General features: G+C 39.8%; 2 protein-coding genes across 2 annotated transcripts in view; one reads left to right on the plus strand and one right to left on the minus strand.

The window, feature by feature from the left end:
* Positions 1–825: 825 nt before the first annotated feature.
* Positions 826–20,725, minus strand: part of LOC103718639 (uncharacterized) — a 36,909-nt gene continuing 17,009 nt past the window's right edge. The window contains exons 7-10 of the mRNA XM_089923567.1: positions 9,129–9,210; positions 8,870–9,049; positions 8,560–8,800; positions 826–2,300 (exon numbers count right to left, since the gene is read on the minus strand). Of these exons, the coding sequence (XP_089779693.1) occupies positions 9,141–9,210 (70 nt within the window). The 3' untranslated portion in view covers positions 826–2,300; positions 8,560–8,800; positions 8,870–9,049; positions 9,129–9,140. The remainder of the gene's footprint in view (positions 2,301–8,559; positions 8,801–8,869; positions 9,050–9,128; positions 9,211–20,725) is intronic.
* Positions 11,791–14,551, plus strand: LOC148703593 (uncharacterized). The gene is made up of 2 exons (XM_089930978.1): positions 11,791–14,054; positions 14,143–14,551. The coding sequence occupies exon 1, from the start codon at positions 12,090–12,092 to the stop codon at positions 13,902–13,904; it is 1,815 nt and encodes a 604-aa protein (XP_089787104.1). The 5' UTR covers positions 11,791–12,089; the 3' UTR covers positions 13,905–14,054; positions 14,143–14,551.

Here is a 20,725-nt window from a genome sequence, read left to right on the forward strand (position 1 = left end):
GGGGCTGGGGTTGACTAGGAGAGGATATCATTCTCACCATCATTCTCAGCATTATTTACAGAAATCTTCATGTTTAACAGAGATTAGTGTTGTCAAATTGTCACCAAACATGATTACCAAAAAGTAAAAAACAAAGCAACGGGAATAAAGAGGCAGCTCCCTTTTCTAAATAAAAGTGTGGAATGATCATCCATTCCTCCGTGGACTCCTGGGCTCAAATGTCTCTCGCGGGCCGACGCCCAATCCTTTTTGTCTCGTTGAGGAGAAGGGAACTCGAGTTAATGGATGCTTCGAAGTTGGAAGTCTGAGCTTGGCAGACAGGTGGAGTTGGTCATACTCGTAACTTATGACTCAGAGGAGAATGTGATCTGATAAAAACGCTTGAATTTTTAGCTGATGCATCTTCGTTGCTCTCTCCTTTAAAGAGACAATTCAACCAGAAGAGTGAAAAATAAAGGAACATCTCTAAGGATATGATGGAAACTTGGAATCCATCCTTTAGCATAAAGGAGAGTTTGCATCATGGCAGGAGGTATGACATGATAATTATTTTACTTTACGATGTGCCCGTTGACATGCTATGACGATAGCAATGATATTCTGGCAACTGATAGTGGATGCCATTAAACTATTCTATGAGAATATTCATAACTTAATATGATTGCGCTGTTCAATAAGATCCATCATTAATGTTATAATCTAGGAAAATTTCAAGAGATTGATAGAGAGGAAGGTATCTATTCCCTCCAAGGGCATATTAATAACCAGGCATCTAAATCAAAGATGCCCACAATTAATTGTGATCTATACCACTTTAAACATCTAGCAATAAAAAATCACTTGATTATGATCTAACGTATCATTAAGCCGTGTTCTCTCTCTCTCTCTCTCAAAACAAAACAAGGAAACAAAAAAAGAAAGAGAACAAACAAATGTTTCTTTCATTCCAGTTGTAAAATGAGACACATGCCTAACACACGTCCTGAAGCAAAGAGATCCGGGCACCTTCTCTTCTCGATTTCCTTGGAATCCATGTCACTGCATCACTCATAGTTATCTAAATTTGTACTCCTTGTTCTATATCCACTCTTATAGTTGTTTAAATGCACCATGCTACCGCCCTTTTTGCTCTTTGCGTCTCCAACGGATGAGCTTACATTGATCTTATCCCCCAAGTATAGCACAGGTCAGTTGATGCTAACCGTTTACTAAATTTGTGCGCTTGAAATTAAGCAATGACCCTTATAGTTCTTATTATCAAATAATAAGAGTAGAATAATCAATGATATACTAACATAAGATCAATCAGGAAACAGAGCAAGATGAGAGAACAGAGATCTATCAGCCAGATTGCAGACGTCTCGTGCATCAAAAGCCATGGGTCTCACCTTTCTCAAAATTGTTAGGCCCCTCTTAGTGCACTCCAACCAAACCATATCCTTTAAATGCTAATGCAGTTTGCCCACAATTAAGCCTGAATTTTTTTTTCGCTAACGGGTCCCAAAGACATGGGTCCTCCATTCAGCAATTTGGCTAGGAGGACGAATATAGGTAGCAGCCATCAGACTGCAGAAACCAGAACTGCATCTGGCCAACGTGTGCGGCTTGTAATACAAGAAATGAGGCACCGTGCATGCAAAGAACAGGATTCACAGAAATTCGAAGCTACCATCCTGATAAGTTCGGCAGTCAGATGGTGACCTCCACGGCAGAAGTCATTATAATACTCAACGAACGTTCTCAAAAGTAACTTAAAATTCCAACAAGATGACATACCCGGTGGATGGTGGATGGACCAAAACTGCAGCATGAATGATACCTTATGGAAGAAAAGGAACGAGCCGGTCTTCGTTAAAGAGATCAGGTATCATAGCTTCTGGATTGCCAAACTCTTCCATTAACTTTCCTCTTCTTCTTTTTTTATTATTTTCATGCCATAAACATGCCACTAAAGATCAATAATCCTTTGTGGATGAGAACGATTCCGAAGCTGAAACTAAAAATGGCGGCACTCAGTACATACGGACGGCCCACAATAAGGACTGTTATTCGCCCAATGCCGTAGCAGATCAGTAACACAACATGAGGCCCCAAGAAGATAGGAATTTGCCAACCATGGAGGAGTCAACTTCATCTAATCTGAGAGAATAGACTCTTTAAGCGTCTGTCACGTATGTAGAGAGCTCAAATTTAGGTTGTCTTCAAGACCTGACCTGAGTCAGCTAATTCCAGTCATAAATATCTTATCCGAATTCATGTGAACTGATTGGCATGCTACATTTTGACGGTTTTCTCCTTATCTGGAGATAAACATCAAGAGAGAAGAACCATAAATATTCCAGACAGTTGAAGACATATATGTTCCATAAGATTAAAAAAGAAAAATGTTTTTTTCTCAATAAACCCTGCAAGCAATTAAAAAGATAATGCGATCATAGAGTTCAAAGACATCTGAAGAAGTCAGCTTACTTTAGTGAAAACACCGCTGGCAAGTACAGCGGCTTTTTAAGCATAAAAAGTTGAGTTCATGATAAAGAAAATACAGTTGGTAATCACAAAGGTCGAATTTATAAGCTTAGACAGCAGATGGAAAAATTTTCCAAAAAGCATGGCATGATAGCGTGTCTATACGATGAAGCTTAGATAGCAGAAATAAACATTCTGGTATCATGACATCGCAATACACTTAACCATTCTGCATGTATGCACATCAAAAGCAATGGGTATGAGACACACTTCATTCTCTAGAAGCTTCATTGGAGATTCTCTATGTCAACAATTCACTAGGAACTAGTGTCAACAAGCTAAGGACCCAATGATTAGGTTTTGACAGGATACATTTTTTTTTCTTTTCCAGTGCATGAGTCCGTACAAAATATCGACATCCACATCATAATGACAGATGTGCAGCTTCAATACTAACAATCCGCATGCCTGTCTGAGGTCCAACTTGCCTGCTCGGTCTATCCACAACTCGTGATGGACCAGTTATTGCAGGGTTTCTATTTCAATTGATAAGATTTTTTTTCCCAGATATTTTCGAGATAAAAGTGATACACATGGGTGCCGGTTAGAAATTCATCAATCTGCATCAAGTTCATAAAGATCTTGCTCATCCTAGGTTCTGCTTTTAACAAAAAATTGTACAATCTCAAGGACAATGAAAATTACAGATGTTTGATCATTCATTGATTTTAAAAACCAAAAATTAACAAGAAATGCAATGATATTGATTGTGCTCATTCCAAGAACATCTTCCTAGTAGATGCATAAGAAACCAATTGTAAAACCCATGCCTTTTAAGGCCTGATATTGGATTGGGCCTGCGTGGATCAGCCCAAAATCCACCCAGCCCAAAATCAGCCCCAAAATTGAAACCTAGAAATTGAAAAAAAATTGGAATTTCTTGACTCAGCCCGAGCATGTTCTAGGTGGTGAGGGATTGGAATGCACGTGCATGGAGGAATGGACTCCAACTACTTCCCCGACTCGCTAAGGAGTCTGACTGCCTGAGGGAGTTCGATTCTTATGAAATTTCGACGTCAAAAGATCATCCAGAGCCTCGATATCTCTTCTATTTAAAATAAGGTTCGTCGTATCGGTATCGGATTCCGTACCGTTGCCACACTAGCATTGCGTCGGTACGGTACGTAGTTTTTTTGGCGTACCAAGGGTTGGTATGCTATCTACACCGATATCGGTACCGAATCGGGTACGGTACAGTACGCCCGATACCGTTCGGTATGGTATGGCATGCCATGATTTGAAACCAACTTCAGACCCCTCTAATCTCCACCTCTGACACCAGGCCTCCAAGTCGGAGAATCGCCGAAGTTTTCGTCCTGATCGTTGTTCGCCACAACCACTGTTTTGCCGAAAATAGTCTTCAAACATCGCTACGATCAAGGTGATTAGCCTCTAACCTTCTAATTAATCATTCTCTACACCCTTTCAAGCCTTTAGATTATGAATTCCGGTTGGATAGTCATCGAATTTAGTCAGGATAAGGATGTTCTGTTTGTTTGTGATTTCCCTTATTTTGGGGTCTTATCGGAAATTTCTGAGTAAATATGGCTCCAACTGCTGGCTCACGGCCACACCGACCTTTGGACTAGTGGTTGTCTCAAGCCAATCCCCGATTATAGTCAGCATAGAAGTTGCCTTTCCTTTGGATGTTCCATGGGTTGATGCCTTGATTTTATTTTCCTTTTCTTGCATCGCCAGCCACCGTTCCCCTGCCATGCCTCGCCACCATTCTGCAGTTGTGTCTGGCCGCCGACCTTCCAGCTATGTAGCCCCACCCCACCAGTCCTCCATCGCCTGCGTTTCCTCCCTATGCCCTTTCCTAGAAGGAGGCCAACACCCTTCCCTAGTTTTGCCAAAAAGAAGAAGATAAAAAAAAACAAAAAGAAAGAAAAAGCCAATTTCTCTCTCTCTCTCTCGCCTCTTCTTCTCTCTCTCTCTCTCTCTTCATTATTGATGAAGGGTGAACCCTAGAGGGTCCCACCCCTGTAACCTATGATGACCTTGGTAAAGGGGTCTTAACACCCTTAGCCATTGGGTAGCATGCCAACCCAACCCAGTCCATGTCAAGCACCGCTTGATTCCACCAACAATACTTCTTATATTGTTATATAAACCCTATCGAGATTCTTGTTCTGTGTTTAGACCGGTTAGATTAGCTAAATCAGACCGATCGAGATGTCAGACACTATCGCTTGGTCAATTTTGTTTCACCCTCTTAGTTTCTCTCTCTTCCTCTCCATCATTCTCTCTCTACTTGATCTATAAACCTAGTGCAAGGTCCCAAGCCCTGTTGCTTTTGGATCTGATTTGACCCTAGTAGAGGGTTCTTGAAATGCTCTGTTGGTTTAGCAGCATGTCAGCAATACCCTGATCCTTGATAAACACTGCTGGACTCTATTGTCATTAGTTTTTAAAAAATTTATCTATGCCCTATCCTGATTCTTGATCCGTAATTTGCTCGATTGGATTAAAACGATTGGACCAATCTAGGCCATAGGGCACCACTGCTTGGAGTAAAGTTATCTAGACAAGATGTTCAACAATGGGATACTTTGATATGGTGTATAAATTAAGAATTTTGAAAAAAATTTGCTGGAATTATGTGGACTTGTCCGAGTGGATGTGATGTAAGTAACCTAATGCTTCAAAGTTTGCTTTCTATATGACCTTCGAAAACATATAATTAGTTTATTAAATTTGGTTATGATTCCTATTTTATGTTTGATTAAACAGGTCAAGTATGCTATTATTACACCCATAATTATTTTAAAATATGTTATATATTTTGATATTCTTGTGAATGAATTTTGAAAATTTGACCATGTAGTTTCTAAAATTGTTTATATATATATATATATATTCTCAACATGGCTATGATCTGACCCTCCAAATGGAGATTATACATTGGTTCTATCGACTTATAATTTGAGAAACTACTTTCGGCACCGAGCCACCGGTGATTAGAATAGTGGTATTTGTTATATGACACTTGGTGCACCCTATATCTGTTATCTAACCCATGCCACTAGGTTACGTGGCCATAGAATAGTAGATGCATAAGCAACCAATAATCTAACTAGCAGTCTTGAAATGTTCAAAATGTAATAACCAAATTTGCCGATAGGATTTCTTATCATGAATAAGAACTAAGAATAGTTTTTCAATGTCTATTATGAATGGAAATAGCAAATTATTTTTCTTAGCAATTCTCTTATATGTCTACTCCTAAATTTCCTCCAAGTTTAACCTTCTAGTTATGGTCATTTGTAACTTCAAAAATTTTTAATTATAATGAACTGGAACATGGATGGTGTTATACTTCAATGTATCAAGTCGTAGACAACTTGTTACAACATGCCATCTGAGAACCAAATCCAATCGGAAAATAGTGGATTTAGAATTATTGATCAAAATCTAAACAAATTAACCAGTTAATCAGGTAATAAAGTTAAGCTCCTAAGGTACTCAAAACAAAGGCAACTCCAATAGTAAATATAGCTACTCTTTTTCAGGTAAACAAGCATAAAATAGCTTCCTGCAAAACTAACATACTTAAGCACTAACCTATGATAAAAAAAAATTTGCCAGTCCAGAAATCTTGCCCTAAAAAGCAAGAACTTTCTTGAGGTCTTCCATTTCACTACCCATAAAATTCCTGCCAATAAATGAAAGTGTCATGGCTGGAATGACTCAAAAGCAGGAAGTCCTACAATGCATGTGACCATTTGATGGGGCACTTCTCTACATACCCTCCATAATAGGTGTGTAAACAAGACAATACGAGCAGTTGATGCCTTTGAAATGATTCAGGTGAAGAATTCAAAAGATCCCAATTGGAAATCCATATCTCTTTTTGAAATTAAGCTCCTTTAAACCAATTTTATGGGCAGACAAACTTACAACTTTTTAGAAGGTGCTGGTTTACCAAACTGGTAAAGTCCTTGATAGTTTAACCAAGTGACCTGGGATTGAATTCCCCTTTCACCAGGGTTTCGGGGGTAGAGGTATTTGAGGGCTACCCCCCGTTGTAGATTGCCTATGGGCCCTTCAATCTGAAAAAAAAAACTCTTAATAAATAAGCCTTGGAGTAGAAACTTCGCATCTAGATCTCATGGTAAAATCAAATACCAGGATACCTGTCAACAAAAATAAAACAAAATTCTGTGGTTATCTCTCTAGTTCAAGTTTATCATCTTGAAGTCTAGAATTATTTTCTTCATTTTGAGACATTCATACTACTGATATGAAATTTCTGCCCACAATCTCTGATCTTTACATGTTGACATTTTTCATGATGTAAGTTCTTTCCATTTGGCAGCATACTTCCCATATTTAACCTTCCTCCTGACCATAATGCTTCAAAACTGTTGACTGGCCTTCCAACAGTTACTTTAACGACCCTTATAGTAACAAAAAAGGGCTTAATCTCACATGCAGAAGCCAACCATGATTATGGAAGTGCCGAGGCTAGAAAGTTAGCCACAGCAACAAATGAGTATCTTCAGGATTCAACCACAAAATAGTCATGGAGCTACCTATGCTGATTGGCTTGCCGCCAATGAAAATGTGCAACCAAAGTTTTTCCTTGAGAGGACAGTCATCCCAAATAAACTTGGAAAAACTTTTGCAGTTGGACAGAACAATAATGGTGTTATGAAAGAAAACCAGCAAATAATAATGATCAGTCATATAAAAAACAAATACTGCAAATTGGGACATGAGATAGTTTGTCAAGAGAGATACTAGTGACGGTTCTGAAGCATCCATCATCAGTAGCAACAATGCTATTGCTTGCATATGATATAAAAACATAACCATCCCTATTTGTAAACCTATGGAGGTAAAATAACTCATTACAAAACTCTTTTATGTTTTATACATTTATGATATTGTTTGATATTTGGATTTCATTTTTGTTTCGTACATGTCTTTCACAAAGCTTCCGTCAAATGTCAGAAATAACATCACTGATTTACTTGTTCAAGGAAGTTGACATTATTTTGCCCCTATTTTTTTGATAATGTGAGTTGTTTTACTGATGAAATAGATTTTATGGTTCTTTTCTCATTTTTCTTGTTGTTGTCGACAAAAAGATTGAAAGAAGAGGAATAAAATTGTTATGTTTATCTTAGGGAATATTGTTTTTTGATTCCATCAATCATTTTTCATACCAAGAACGCCCTCCGGCTTATCTTAAAAAATATGTCAATTACCTCACTCACTCTTTCTCTGCAATAAGTATCACATGCCTGCACCCTCTCGCTTTTGTCCAATAAGATTAGACTCCCAAACGACTGGACCCATCCACTTTCTCTTTGATTCAACTTCCAAATGGTTTGGACGCTCTCTCTCTAATTCAATTTAAGACATACTTGCCGCCCTATCTCTTCCCACAATGTGAATTGCACGTGCCTAGTAGCTAGTTTTCACCAATATTGGAGATATTTGTTTAGTGAAAGAATCAAGAACAACCATTTTATGCTTCTTCTGTTGATTTTCTATCTAAAGGCATCAAGTAAAACGAGAAAAGCAAAGAGAATTGTTCCACTAGTAGAACTAGCATTATCAGAAAATCAAGGGGCAGAAAATGAGAATTTCCTCAACCAAGTTAATCAATGAAATTATCTTTGTAATAAGCTACAAATATTGACATATGAAAGATTCCCATAAAAGATGTAAACATGAAAAAATAATATCTACATATCAAGCAATAATGAAACATAAAATAGAAATGAGTTTCGTGATGAGTCATTTTAACCAGCTTTGGTTTACGGACAAAGATGATTATATTCTTATATCTGATGCATGCAATGACATTACCATTATTACAATGAGTGCTTCAAAACTGTAACGTATATAGGGTTGCAAAAAAGCCAAATTTAAATATCCCTTAAAAAAGAAAAAGGAGAAGAACGATTCTGACAAGGTCAGGTAGAATTATCATGACAGAGGAACATGCATCACTTGTTTAGAAAATCAGAAGATGAACTCAAGCAAATACAACAAAATCTTAGGAATATTCTAGAAATGTACCTCTGAAATATCGTGGAATGGACGGGATGCCAAACCCTGAATATCATCATCATGTACAGCTATGGCACAGAAGATGATGACCCATGCATGTCATTTGGAATGCCTATGTCGATAGCCAAGTGGAAACTGCTAGTGATAAGATCATGGTTCCAAAGCCATATTTCACTAGAGTGTCAGCATTCTCATCTTCCAGTCTTTCTTGTAAATGTTTCAACCATGTATGGAAACTACAGTTCCCCTCCTGCACATACATGTCAAACCATTAGCTTCTTTAGGATTCTCTCATACGATAAAACATTTAGAGATTCACCTTCTTGTCCTGATCATATGTTTTGTACCGGTCAGCATCACTTTCTAACATTATTCGGTCAGCCTTGTTATCTTCCAAGACGTACGGTGCTTCAATTTTAGGTTCAGCTGAGATGCCAGTGTATGCTGAGTCTGTGTGAATTGTTTTCATGACTGACCCAAATAAATTTGTTACAGGCACCTGTTCATAGTCGTAGCAGCATCCAATAAAACATTACCCTGATGAACTAAAATATAGGTAGTGAAACCCCAAATGATACCTCACTCAGGGATCATTGATAAAGATCCATATGGTAATATGCAGTTGACATCAGCACACTTGGATCGTATGAATTAAAAAGACTGCAGATATTAAGATGTTCTTTGATCAGTGCAGAAATGTGAAATTTGATAAAAGATGATGTTGAGTTCAAATAAGTAAAAGAATTTTTCAGTGGGGCTCATTAGCAAGATTAAGCAAAAAATACTATGTGATAGGTTAGGTGCTACATTTCTTGATTGAGAAATGTAAAGGAAAGAAAGAGTGGAAGAGAGCAAATTCCACTTTGATGAAATTTTAATAGAGATAAACATACACAGATTTCAACATGTTGATTGAGAAATTTCGAATCTCTGTAAAAGAATGGCCATATATTTGTACTAACCAAAAAATATTCAGGAGCAAAAAAAAGGGCAAAACATAAGGTCCTGCCTCGCTGTCCTTCCAATTATACAGTTGCTAAAATGTTGCTGAACATCAAATACCAATTTACGTGTTAGTGAATTCATGCATGAAATTAAAACATGATAGGACTTAAGATTACAAGCCAACTGTTTAGCAGTTATTGAGGTAATTATCACTTAGCGGATGGTGCAAGTAAACCCTCATATTGTGTCCACGAGATCAAGGTTAGCCATCTCATCCTCAATTGTCCAATTCAGGTGTACCGACCTGTATCGGGTTGGAACCAGGACAAGACAGGCATTCGGTTCAATTTAGGCCCCTAACCGGCCTAAACCGACACAAGCATCAAGGCGGTCGGTCACTTGTCCCGCCGAAGTAATTAAGGGGGAGGTAGAGAAGGCCTTACGTGCCTTCTCTATCTCTTCCTCTCTTTTTTTCTTTTAATTTCGAGAAGACAGAAAAAAATACCCATTCTCACTGGATTCAAGCCAACATTGGCGTACAATTCTACTCTCCTTCCTTGTTCCTCTCCTCAGCCCTCTTTTTTCATTTTGAGATCAGATGAAATGTGTTTTAAAATAATTTCTTGATATGTTGTAGATCTAAGGATAATCTACTCAATGCTGAAAATCATAATTTTTCATTAATAGTACAAGTTATTAGATCAAAAATATATTTAGATTAAAATATAGTACTAAATAAAACAATAAAATTGTAAAATTGGTAGCATGTTTCGGGATACACATGCTACTTGTTACCTCAATTTGGTAGCAATAATTATTTAAATTTAGACTACACAAACCTAAGCCCAAATTTTAAAAAATAAAAAAATGGTGATTAGTTCATACACATGGGCTGAAAAAATATATCTAGCACCCCTAGTAAGGTGCTACACTAATCCGAACTAAGTTAACATTCTAGATATTTTATAATTAAATATTAATCCAACTAATTCAATGATTTTTTGCATTACAATATAAATTCACTAATTTTTAAATAATAAATAATTAAGAATTTATGTGAAAATATGTGACATGTTTGTCAAACTTGTAGAAATAGATCTAGGAAGAAAAAAAAGGAGCCTAGGTGTGACATAGGTTGGGCTCATATTGTGATACTTTCGGGCCAACACCACAGGAGATGCAAGTGGTGCGATGTGGACTTTAGGAACGAAAAGTGATCATGTTGAAGCAACATATGACCGGTGGTTACCTTAACATGTTAGCTTGTAGGAAATGCCCGCATGAGGTCTGCCGATTGATGAAAAAGAACTTTGCCAATTATAAAACAAGCAAGCAAAGAAATGCAGAGAAAAAGGCGGAGATTGAACATCGGGCAATTAAGCCACCTTCATACCACTTGAGGGATCTGGAGGACTATGAGGTATCGGATCCGGATGACATGGAAGAGACGTAAATTCAAGCGGTTATACAAGAGAGCTTGAATGCATAGAGGCAGAGCTTGTAGGAAATGCCCGCATGAGGTCCGTTGCTTTGCTGATTTTAAGACGAACAAGCAAAAAAGTATTGAGAAAAGGCAAAGATGGAACAATGGGCAACCAAGCCACCCCACACGAGGGATCCGGAGAACTATCTCTCACGGTATGAGGCTGGTGCTAGTTCCTGATCAGCTAGGGCAGATCCATCTGCAAGAGAAACTCATCATTAAGAGAGGTCAATAGAGGCAGCAGCCTAATTGACTTTATGTTTCGGACCTTTGACAATAAGAAGTCTCGAGACATACTAGCAGGCAAGGAATGCCGTACCGGCCCGTACCGGTACGGGCCGGTATGTACCGGTCGGTACGGGCCGGTATGTACCGGTCGGTACGGGCCTTGACCGGTACCGGTATGTACCGGTATGTTCGGTCCTTGACCGGTACCGAAAATAGATGAAAACCGGTATTTTCCGATTTTCTTCTGTGAACCGGCCGGTACGGAGCCCGTACCGGCCGGTACCGGCCTCGTACCGGTGCGAACCGGCGGTTCGCACCGGTACGGTGTTTTTTTGGGGGGGGGAACCACAGCGCCACGCGCTGTGGTTTTTAAACCATCGCATGGCGCGTGGTTTTAAAAACCACGCGCCCGCGCATGGTTTTAAGGAATCTTTCAAATAAAAAAAAAACCAGGTTTTTTTTTGGGAACCACAGCGCCACGCGCTGTGGTTTTTAAACCACCGCGTGGCGCGTGGTTTTAAGGAAGAAGTGGCCCACGGGCCACTTCTTTCAAATAAAAAAAAAAGACAAGAAGTGGCCGACAGCACCCTCGCTCGTTCGGTTATAAAAACCGAACGAGAGGCATTGTTAATAAAAAATTCAGGAATGAGCCTCTGAAGAATAATCAGAGACGGGAAGATTTGAGAAATAGCCCACAAATTGAGGAGGAGGTCCTGCCCAAAAAATCCAGCGGAGACTATTTAAGGTGCGGTTTTTTTGTCCTATGTTATTTCATTAATTTTGTTAATAATTTATTTAAAAAAATAATTTATAAATTACTTAAATAATAAGATAATGAAAAAATTTACTTTATTAGCTTAATTTTTTGATAAGTTGTCCTTTTATGATAGAAATGGAGCCATCAAGAAAAACGAACCCTGCAAAGCGTGATATTGGCTGGTCTTATGGGCGAAGACTTGGAAGTGAGGGGCAAAGACACCAGTTTCAATGCAAATTTTGCGACAAGGTTTTCAAGGGAGGAGGGGTAACCAGGTTGAAGCAACACTTAGCCGGAAATTCCGGTGAGGTTGCTACGTGCCCAAATTGTCCTAGCGAGATTCGTGTGCTAATGAGGCAGAATCTCGCTGAGGCTAAAAAAGCGAAGAAGATGGCTTCCAAGAAGAGGGCGGAGGTCGATCGCCAAGCGGCAGAGCCACCTTCTTATCACTCTAGGGAGCCAGAGGAGGTCGAAAATCTAGATGAGGAGGAGGCAGATATTCAGGCGGCAATGCATGCAAGCCTGGATGATCAGTGGCAGCAGGAGGAGGTGGCCAGGCATAGGGCTCGATTTGGGCCCTCTGCATACGAGTCGGGCGGCGGTTCTAGGAGCACTAGACAAGATCCAGAGTTCTTAAGGACAACTTCAGTCAGGGAGGGCGTCGGCAAAGAACGTGGCCGGATTGCATCTATGCTGGGTAGTTTCGGTAGTCGAAAGAAGTCATTTAGAGGAATTCCACAAAGAGCGACAATTCATGATGTAGATCCGCATGCTCTCCCCAGTAGAGATTCAAGGCAGCAGAGAGTAGACACAATGTGGATGAAGGATAAGAAGAAAACTATGTGGCGAGCTATTGGATCCTGGTTTCACTTCAGCCACATTCCAGCAAATGTGGCAGACAATACATACTATAGGTCTGCCATTGCCGCCATACAAGCTGCCGGTCCCGGTGTAGCTCCTCCAGGCCTGAAGGACATATACGGTGAGCTTCTTGACAACAATAAGGAGGAGCTGGAGAATTGGATTGACTCCTACAAGAGCAAGTGGCCCATATATGGACTAACCATCATGTGCGATGGTTGGACCGGTCCGACCAGGCGGAGCATCATCAACTTTCTGACATACTGTGATGCTAAGACCTTCCACAAGTCGATTGATGCTTCGGCTTATGTGCACAACACCTCGTACATGCTGAAACTTATGGAGGATGTGATTGATCTGGTAGGAGAGGAGAATGTCGTACAGGTCGTCACTGATAATGGACCGCAATATAAGGCTGCCGGGCAGGTCTTGATGGAGCGGCGGCCACATATTTTCTGGACCCCATGTGCTGCACATTGTATCGATCTTATGTTGATGGACGTTGGAAAGATCCGTAGGGTGCAACAAACGGTGGAGACAGCCCAACGCATTACCAGGTATATTTATAACCATAACTGGATCCTTTCATTGATGAGAAAGTATGCAGGGGGAGAGATTCTGAGACCAGGAGTCACACGATTTGCTACCAACTTCATTGCACTTTATAGCATACTCGAGAAGAGAGGAGCCCTACGTCAGATGTTTGCCAGTTCCGAGTGGTATGATAGTAGATATTCTTATGCCGGTACTGAAGGGAGCAAGATAGAAGACTTGGTGACGAGACAGCCATTCTGGCAGCGGGCTACTACAATAGTCAAAGCTATCAAACCATTATATGAAGTGCTGCGGGCTGTAGATAGCGAGATCTATCCCCAGATGGGGTTTTTGTATCACATGATGGTCAAGGTAAAGGATCAGATTATGGAGGCAGATCCAGCACATGGCCGGTCATACATCAACATCATTGAGCAACGGTGGAGAACGCAAATGGGTACAGAATTACATCTAGCAGGTAAGCTAAGATATAATTATAGTGACAATTATAGTGATGGATATAATTATATAATTATGCTAAGATAGTCTCGTATATATGCAGCATACTACCTAAACCTCCGATTTCAATACAGCATAGATGGAATTGGTATGGATGAAACACTTCTGGATGCTTTGCGTAATGTGATTTACAAGATGGAGGCAGATCCAGAAAAAGCGGCCCTATGTCTTGAAGAGGTAATTATGATTTAGTAATTACCAGCATGTGTAAGTATATCGGCATCTTCAATTATTAACATGGTTTTCTTATGCTTATTTTTCACAGAGCAAATTATTTAGAGAGGGCAGCTACAGTTTTGGCCAATGAGCGGCTGTCGTCAGCAAACACAATATGAATCCAGGTACGTGACACATCAGGAAAACATTCACCTGGTGTTACTTAGTTACTATTATGGAACTATCATATATGTAATTTTCATAAATATTTTTGCAGCTGAATGGTGAGTGCATTTTGGCGGATCCGCGAGAAATCTAAAGCGGATAGCTATCCGGATCCTCTCCCAAACAATCTCCTCTAGTGGATGTGAGCGCAATTGGTCCACCTTCGCCCTTATCCACAACAAACAAAGAAACCGTTTGACGCAAAAGCGCCTCAACGACCTTGTTTATGTGCATTACAATTTGCGGTTGAGGCTAAAGTGCATCCAGGAGGAAGTGGAGCTCAAGTATACAGATCCGATTTATGAGTCCTTCACCGCTGATGACGATGATCCACTACTCGGCTGGCTTGTAGGCCAGCAGCAGGAGCCCGAGCTTGACGAGCCAGGATCGCCTCCACGACCAGCTACCTTCATAGCTACCGAAGCTGGGGTCGATCCAGAGCAATGGGCTGAGCGCAATATTCCACGCACTCCCAGAGCTGATCAGCCGCAGGCACAGGGGAGCCAGACAAAGAGGGCCAGGAAAGGAAAACAAAGAATCCTAATGGAGAGTGTCGAGGAAGAGACTTGGACTAGCAGCAATGAAGATTCTGGTGGTGATGGATCTTCTAGCCATTGAGGGAGCGGAGGACAGTATGGTACTCATGAGACACAGCCGGAGGGTGGTCTTTATTTCACCGGTGAGTCCCAATTTATGGATGCTACACAGGATACGGACCACGGTCGACCACCTGATAGATGTCGTGAGGATATTATTGGATATAGAAAACGGGCTCCTCGAGGTCGTTCAGGAAGACAGGATACGACTGTAGATCTGATAACATACGGATACAGATTCTATTATCCACAGCCTCAGCCTGACGAATATGGATATGGTGCATTGGATTTTGCTTCCGCCATATTTGGATGGGCCCCTACACAATCAGAGGACACCTCTCAGAGCTAGAGCATGAGCGAGAGATCCGACAGTTCTTATAACCTGGCGCGCGTTCCTTCTGATTGGGTTGATCTGCCTCCTCCTGATTATACTTATGATCCAGATATCTACGAGAGCCATCGGCACTCGTCCCGATTTTAGATATCCTAGAGTACTTTAAATGTATATAAATGATTGTATCTTAATTTGAAGATATTTTATGTGTATGATTTTATCATTTGGAACGGGAGGAAAACATAACATGCAATCATGCATCATATATGTTTCAAATTTCAACCCTAAATTTAAATATAAAAACATCAAAAATCATGAAAAAAGCAATAAAAAAACATCAATTTTCACTTAATTTAAGATCCAACAGAGACAACATTTTAAAAAAATGTCTGGCTCGCGGTACCGGCCGGTACGTACCGGTTCGGACCGGTACCGTACCGGTCCGGCCGGCCACCGGTACGCCAATCCGGACCGGTACGGCGTACCTTGCTAGCAGGCGTCACCATTCACGATGTAAGTCCCCATGACTTTCCTGGCAAAGATTCGAAGTAGCAAACAATTGACATTATACTTGTAAAGGGCAAGATAAAGAACATGTGAAGAGCTATTGTATCGAGGTTTCACTTTAGCCACATTCTTGCAAATGTGGCAAACAAGACGTTCTATCAGCATGCTATCAGCTCCATTTAGAGAGTTGGTCAGTGTGTAAATCCTCTAGGTGGAGGGACATGTGGTGAGCTGCTAAATAATAATAATGAGTTATAGAAATGGATAGCCTTCTCCTAGAGTAAGGACACTTGCAGACTGCCTTTGACATGTGATGGTTGAACAAGTCCCAGCAAGTGAAGCAACATTAATTTGTTGACATATTGTGCAAGGAAAACATTTTTCTACAAGTCAGTTGACGTTGTAGATTGGGTGCATGACACCCATTACATCTCCAGCTTGATGGAGAAAGTTATGGATAGAGCCGTAGCATGTTGTGCAGATGGTCACGGATAACAAACCATAATCTAAGACCACCAAGGAGATTCTGATGATTATGTAGCCATATATTTTTTGGATCCTATGTGCTGCCCCTTGCATAGACGCAATACTACTAGTCATCGAGAAGATCCGTAGGATGAAGCAGATTGTAAAGACAGACCAATCCATTACTAGATTCATATACAACACATAATGGTTCTATCTTTGATGAGGAAGCATAACAAAAGTGAGATATTGAGACCAACAGTAACCTGCTTTGCTACACATGATATTGCACTTAATAGCCTCTTCGAAAGGAAGGCAAGACTACATTATATGTTTATGAGTGCCAAGTGGCAGGAGAGTAGATATATCTGGCCAGAAAGGAAGACAATCACATGGACAGCATAGTCACAAGTCAAAAGTTTTGGTTGCAAGATGAGAGAATAGTTAAGGCTATCTCACCATTATATCAAGTATTAAAGACCACGGATGGCAAAAGATATCCTTAGATGGGCTTCCTTTATCATATGATAATGGCTGCTAAGACCGAGATCAAGCAGGCACACCAAAAGCATATCAAAAAGTATAATGATGTCATTAAGCGGAGGTAGGATTACCAGATTGGGAGGGATTTACTTCCAGCAGGGTCATCATTTGTTCATCCTTGTACTTGTTTATTCTCATAAAATAAAATAAAAGCACACTCACTTTTTAATTAACTAAATCAATTGCAAAATGTTACCTCAACATGAAGTTCTAATACAGCATCTCAGTAATGGACATGGATGGGAAACTTCTGACTGTCCTATGCAATATGATCCATCAGATGGAGCCTATCTAGTAGTTCCCATCGGATGTTTAGAGGAGGCAAGAATTTTAATGGGATACAGGATCATTAGTTTGTCAACTCAAGCACATCATTGACATATATGTGTATTTCATAGACTCAAGCATTTAGGGAGGGTTCTCACAACTTTGGCGAAAGGGCAAATATGGCAGGCAAAGATAGCATGAATCCAGATTTTTTTTTTCAGATAGCGACTGTAACTAATCTAATGTTTTATGATAAGTAGTATCTGATAAGCAATTTGTTTATTGCATTTGCAGCTGAATGGTGGTCCCGCTTTGGAAAATCATACAAAATCTTAAGGCGATCAGATCCTCTCGCAGATGGTTTCCTCCAATGGATGCGAACGCAATTGGTTTATCTTTGCTCTGATCTACAACAAACAGAAGAACCACCTCAAATGGAAGCACTTGGACAACCTAGTATATGCCCATTGTAATATGAGGCTCAAATTGAAATGTATTGAAGTAGTGCTGAAGTACAACGATCCACTTCACAATAATTTTATATATGATGAGGATCCAATGATTGGTTGGCTTGGAGGCCAACAACGGCCGCCAAAGTTTATGATCTAGGATTACCTTTTCGATCAACCAATTTTATAGCAATGAAAGCTAGGATGGATGCAAAATAATGAGCAGAATGATGCATCCCATGCTCATGCTGAGCAACCGCAGAAGTTGAGGGGGAGCTGATCGTTATCATAGGGATCCATATCTTAGACATCCTCCAAGAGAGTTGATATAGAGAGACTAAGAAGAGACCACCATGGTACCCGATCTGCTCAGGCAAGTAGGACCAGTCAAGGTGGTAGGCCTAGTCAAGCCACCCAGTAGAGCCAGACAAACCGGGGTATTTAGAGAAAGAAAGTAGTTCCTCATATCAGCAAAAAAGGGAAAAGAAAGAAAACTGCAGTTCCATTGCAGAGAGAGGATGAGGAGTCTATTCACTTTGATTCCGAGATCAATGAGCTCTCAGATGACTAGCTTCCTGGATCATCTTGCTAATGATGATGATACTAATATTTCGAGCGATGATGCATGTGGCGACCAAGGAGGAAGCAATGGACATGGCACAGGTGCATACTACTTACAACCCATTGTATTCGATCCACCAATAAGTCATAGTACTCTTATATCATACAAGATATGGACCACGAAGCACGATCAAGTAGAGCCCGTGAGAATACGATTGCATATAAGAGACAAACTTTTTGAGGTGTTTGAGACATGGCACTACTACTATAGATGACCTTGCACGTGTAGTTGGATACTTGGGCATATCTAGATTTGAGTCACACACTAGATCTTATTCCACACAAGGAAGCTATGACCCACATGGAAATCCTTCATTCATGTGTCATATTCAAGTGCCTAGTAACCTCCACAGTCTTAGGTAGTATACATGTCAGATTTTGCTGCCTCGATCTTCAGATGGCCAATCCAGTATGAGACAGAGGATCAGTATTAGGACGGCTATCCAAAAGGTGGAGCTTATAGACCACAGGAATGGGCAACAAATTATCTGAAAATTGAAGTAATATCCCTAACCCAGATTATGACCAGGATTCCAGCATCTACGAGAAATAAGCACTCTACAAAATTTAGATATTGATACGCATTTTGTACTTCAAATCCATTCTATTGTACGTATATTCAATTATATGTAGTCATGCATTCAATTACGTGACAATTGCATTAATTTATCAATTATAGTATGTTTGTCGAGACTCAAAACCAGAGGAAAAAGACATCAAAATAACATAGAAATTATAAATTAAACCTCATGATTCGATCAATGAGAAGGAAGAATTCTCTTAATCCGCTCAAACTCGAATCTGTCAAGAGAAAATTAGAAAAAAATGGAGAAAATGCGAATGTAGCATTATTTCCTCTTTTCTTTCATCGATGATCCACACGCATAAACTAAGGTACATCGCTACAATTTATAATAGTAGCGAGGTCCTCTCTTTTATAATTTGGATTGAATTTCTCTCCTAGTTTGAATAGGACTAGATCTCCAAAAATAAATGACTAATAGAAATAATTACGAGAAAAAAATTAGTGCCACTAGAGGTATTTCTCGATTTCTACACCAACTTTATCTTGTCGCTCCATCTAATTATTCACAGATTGAAAGATACTCTCATATTCTCAATCAAAATCTTTTCTGGAAAAGAAACTTTTAATTTGACCGACCTATTTCGGAGACCAAATGATGAAATTTTAGTCCATTTCAACCCTTTAGGGGTTGGCCCTAATTTATAAATCTCGAAAAGTTACCCGATTTCAAAAAAAAATCATCTCAATCGAATGTCATATGACCTAGTTATAGCCTCTGGAAGTTTGACTCTATCTAGCCCTGCTCGTAGTGCCCAAAGTGATCCGCATCGAGTTTGATTCTTCTAGATCAGACCTCCCCCTATTTAGGAGATTTAGTTTCTCTTACATCAAAACTGAAGATGGAGAAACGCTTGGTTCCCTGCATCACTGTTGAACTTCTTGGCTTTGCTCGAAGATGGTTTTCGACCTTGCTCTCCTTTGCTTCTAGATCCCAGCGAACCACTTACCATGCATTCGCATCTAGACCACAAACTAAGGCCCCCATAGATGTAGAAGACCGAAGGTCTGATACTAACTTGATTCGATCCGGAAGAAGGAAGAATTCTCTCAATGACTCAACTTGAATTTCTCAAAATAAATAAAAAAAAGATGGACAAATTACAAAAGTAGAGTTTACATCTACTTTTCTTTCATTGATGGTCCACACTCATAAACTAAGGTACATAGCCCCTATTTATAATAGTAGCGAGGTCCTCCTTTTCACAATTCGGGTTAGATTCTTCTACTGGTCGAATAAAACTAAATCTATTAAAAACAAATAAGAATAATAGAAATAATTATAAAAAAATAAATTATATAAAAATTGGATCTCAACTTCTATATCAACTTTGCCTTATGTCGTTCCACCTAATTCTTCACGAAGTAGAAGATATGCTCGATCGGTCTTTCTCGAAAAGAAAACTTTTAGTTTGATAGACCTGTTTGAAAGACCAAACAATAGAACTTCAGCCCATTCACCTTCTTGGAGGTTGGCCCTAGGTTATAGATCCCAAAAAGTTATCCCATTTTCTTTTAAAAAAAATAATCGGACGTCATATGACCCAGCTATGGCCTCTAGGAGTTTGGCTTGCAATTTCGCTTTCTAATATGGTAGATCTTGCTCCTGAACCCCATCCAACCCTACTCGTAGTGGTCAAAGCGATCCACATCGAGTCTGACGATCCTCCTGGAACAACCGCAACCATTAAAATAAACTCTAAAACAATGAAAAAGTGAAACAACAAGAAAATGAAAAAACAAGAAAAATAAACAAAAATGGTGCACTTGTATGGAACTAGTATGCCAATACACACCATATTTTGATATGATACCGGACTGATATCATACCACACCAGTTGCCGACCGATACGACATTCGGTACTGGTTTGGCAGATCTTGTATGGGATACTCCCCACATTAGTGAAAGGTTATTTTATAGGGGGTAGAGGAAAGTTCTAAGAACATGCATGCCAAAACCACACAATCTGGATGGAATATGGCAACCAGACTCCTAAAACATGATTTCTGACAAACCTAATGTTTTTGGAGATTGTGTAATCCCAATCTCCCCTACACACCATTTCCCACTCATCTCTTTCTGCACTATCATGTGTGCCCTT

Source organism: Phoenix dactylifera, chromosome 5 (assembly GCF_051530095.1).
Source record: "Phoenix dactylifera cultivar Ajwa chromosome 5, Ajwa_hap1_PhDact_Kaust_v1.1, whole genome shotgun sequence".
Classification (NCBI taxonomy): domain Eukaryota; kingdom Viridiplantae; phylum Streptophyta; class Magnoliopsida; order Arecales; family Arecaceae; genus Phoenix; species Phoenix dactylifera.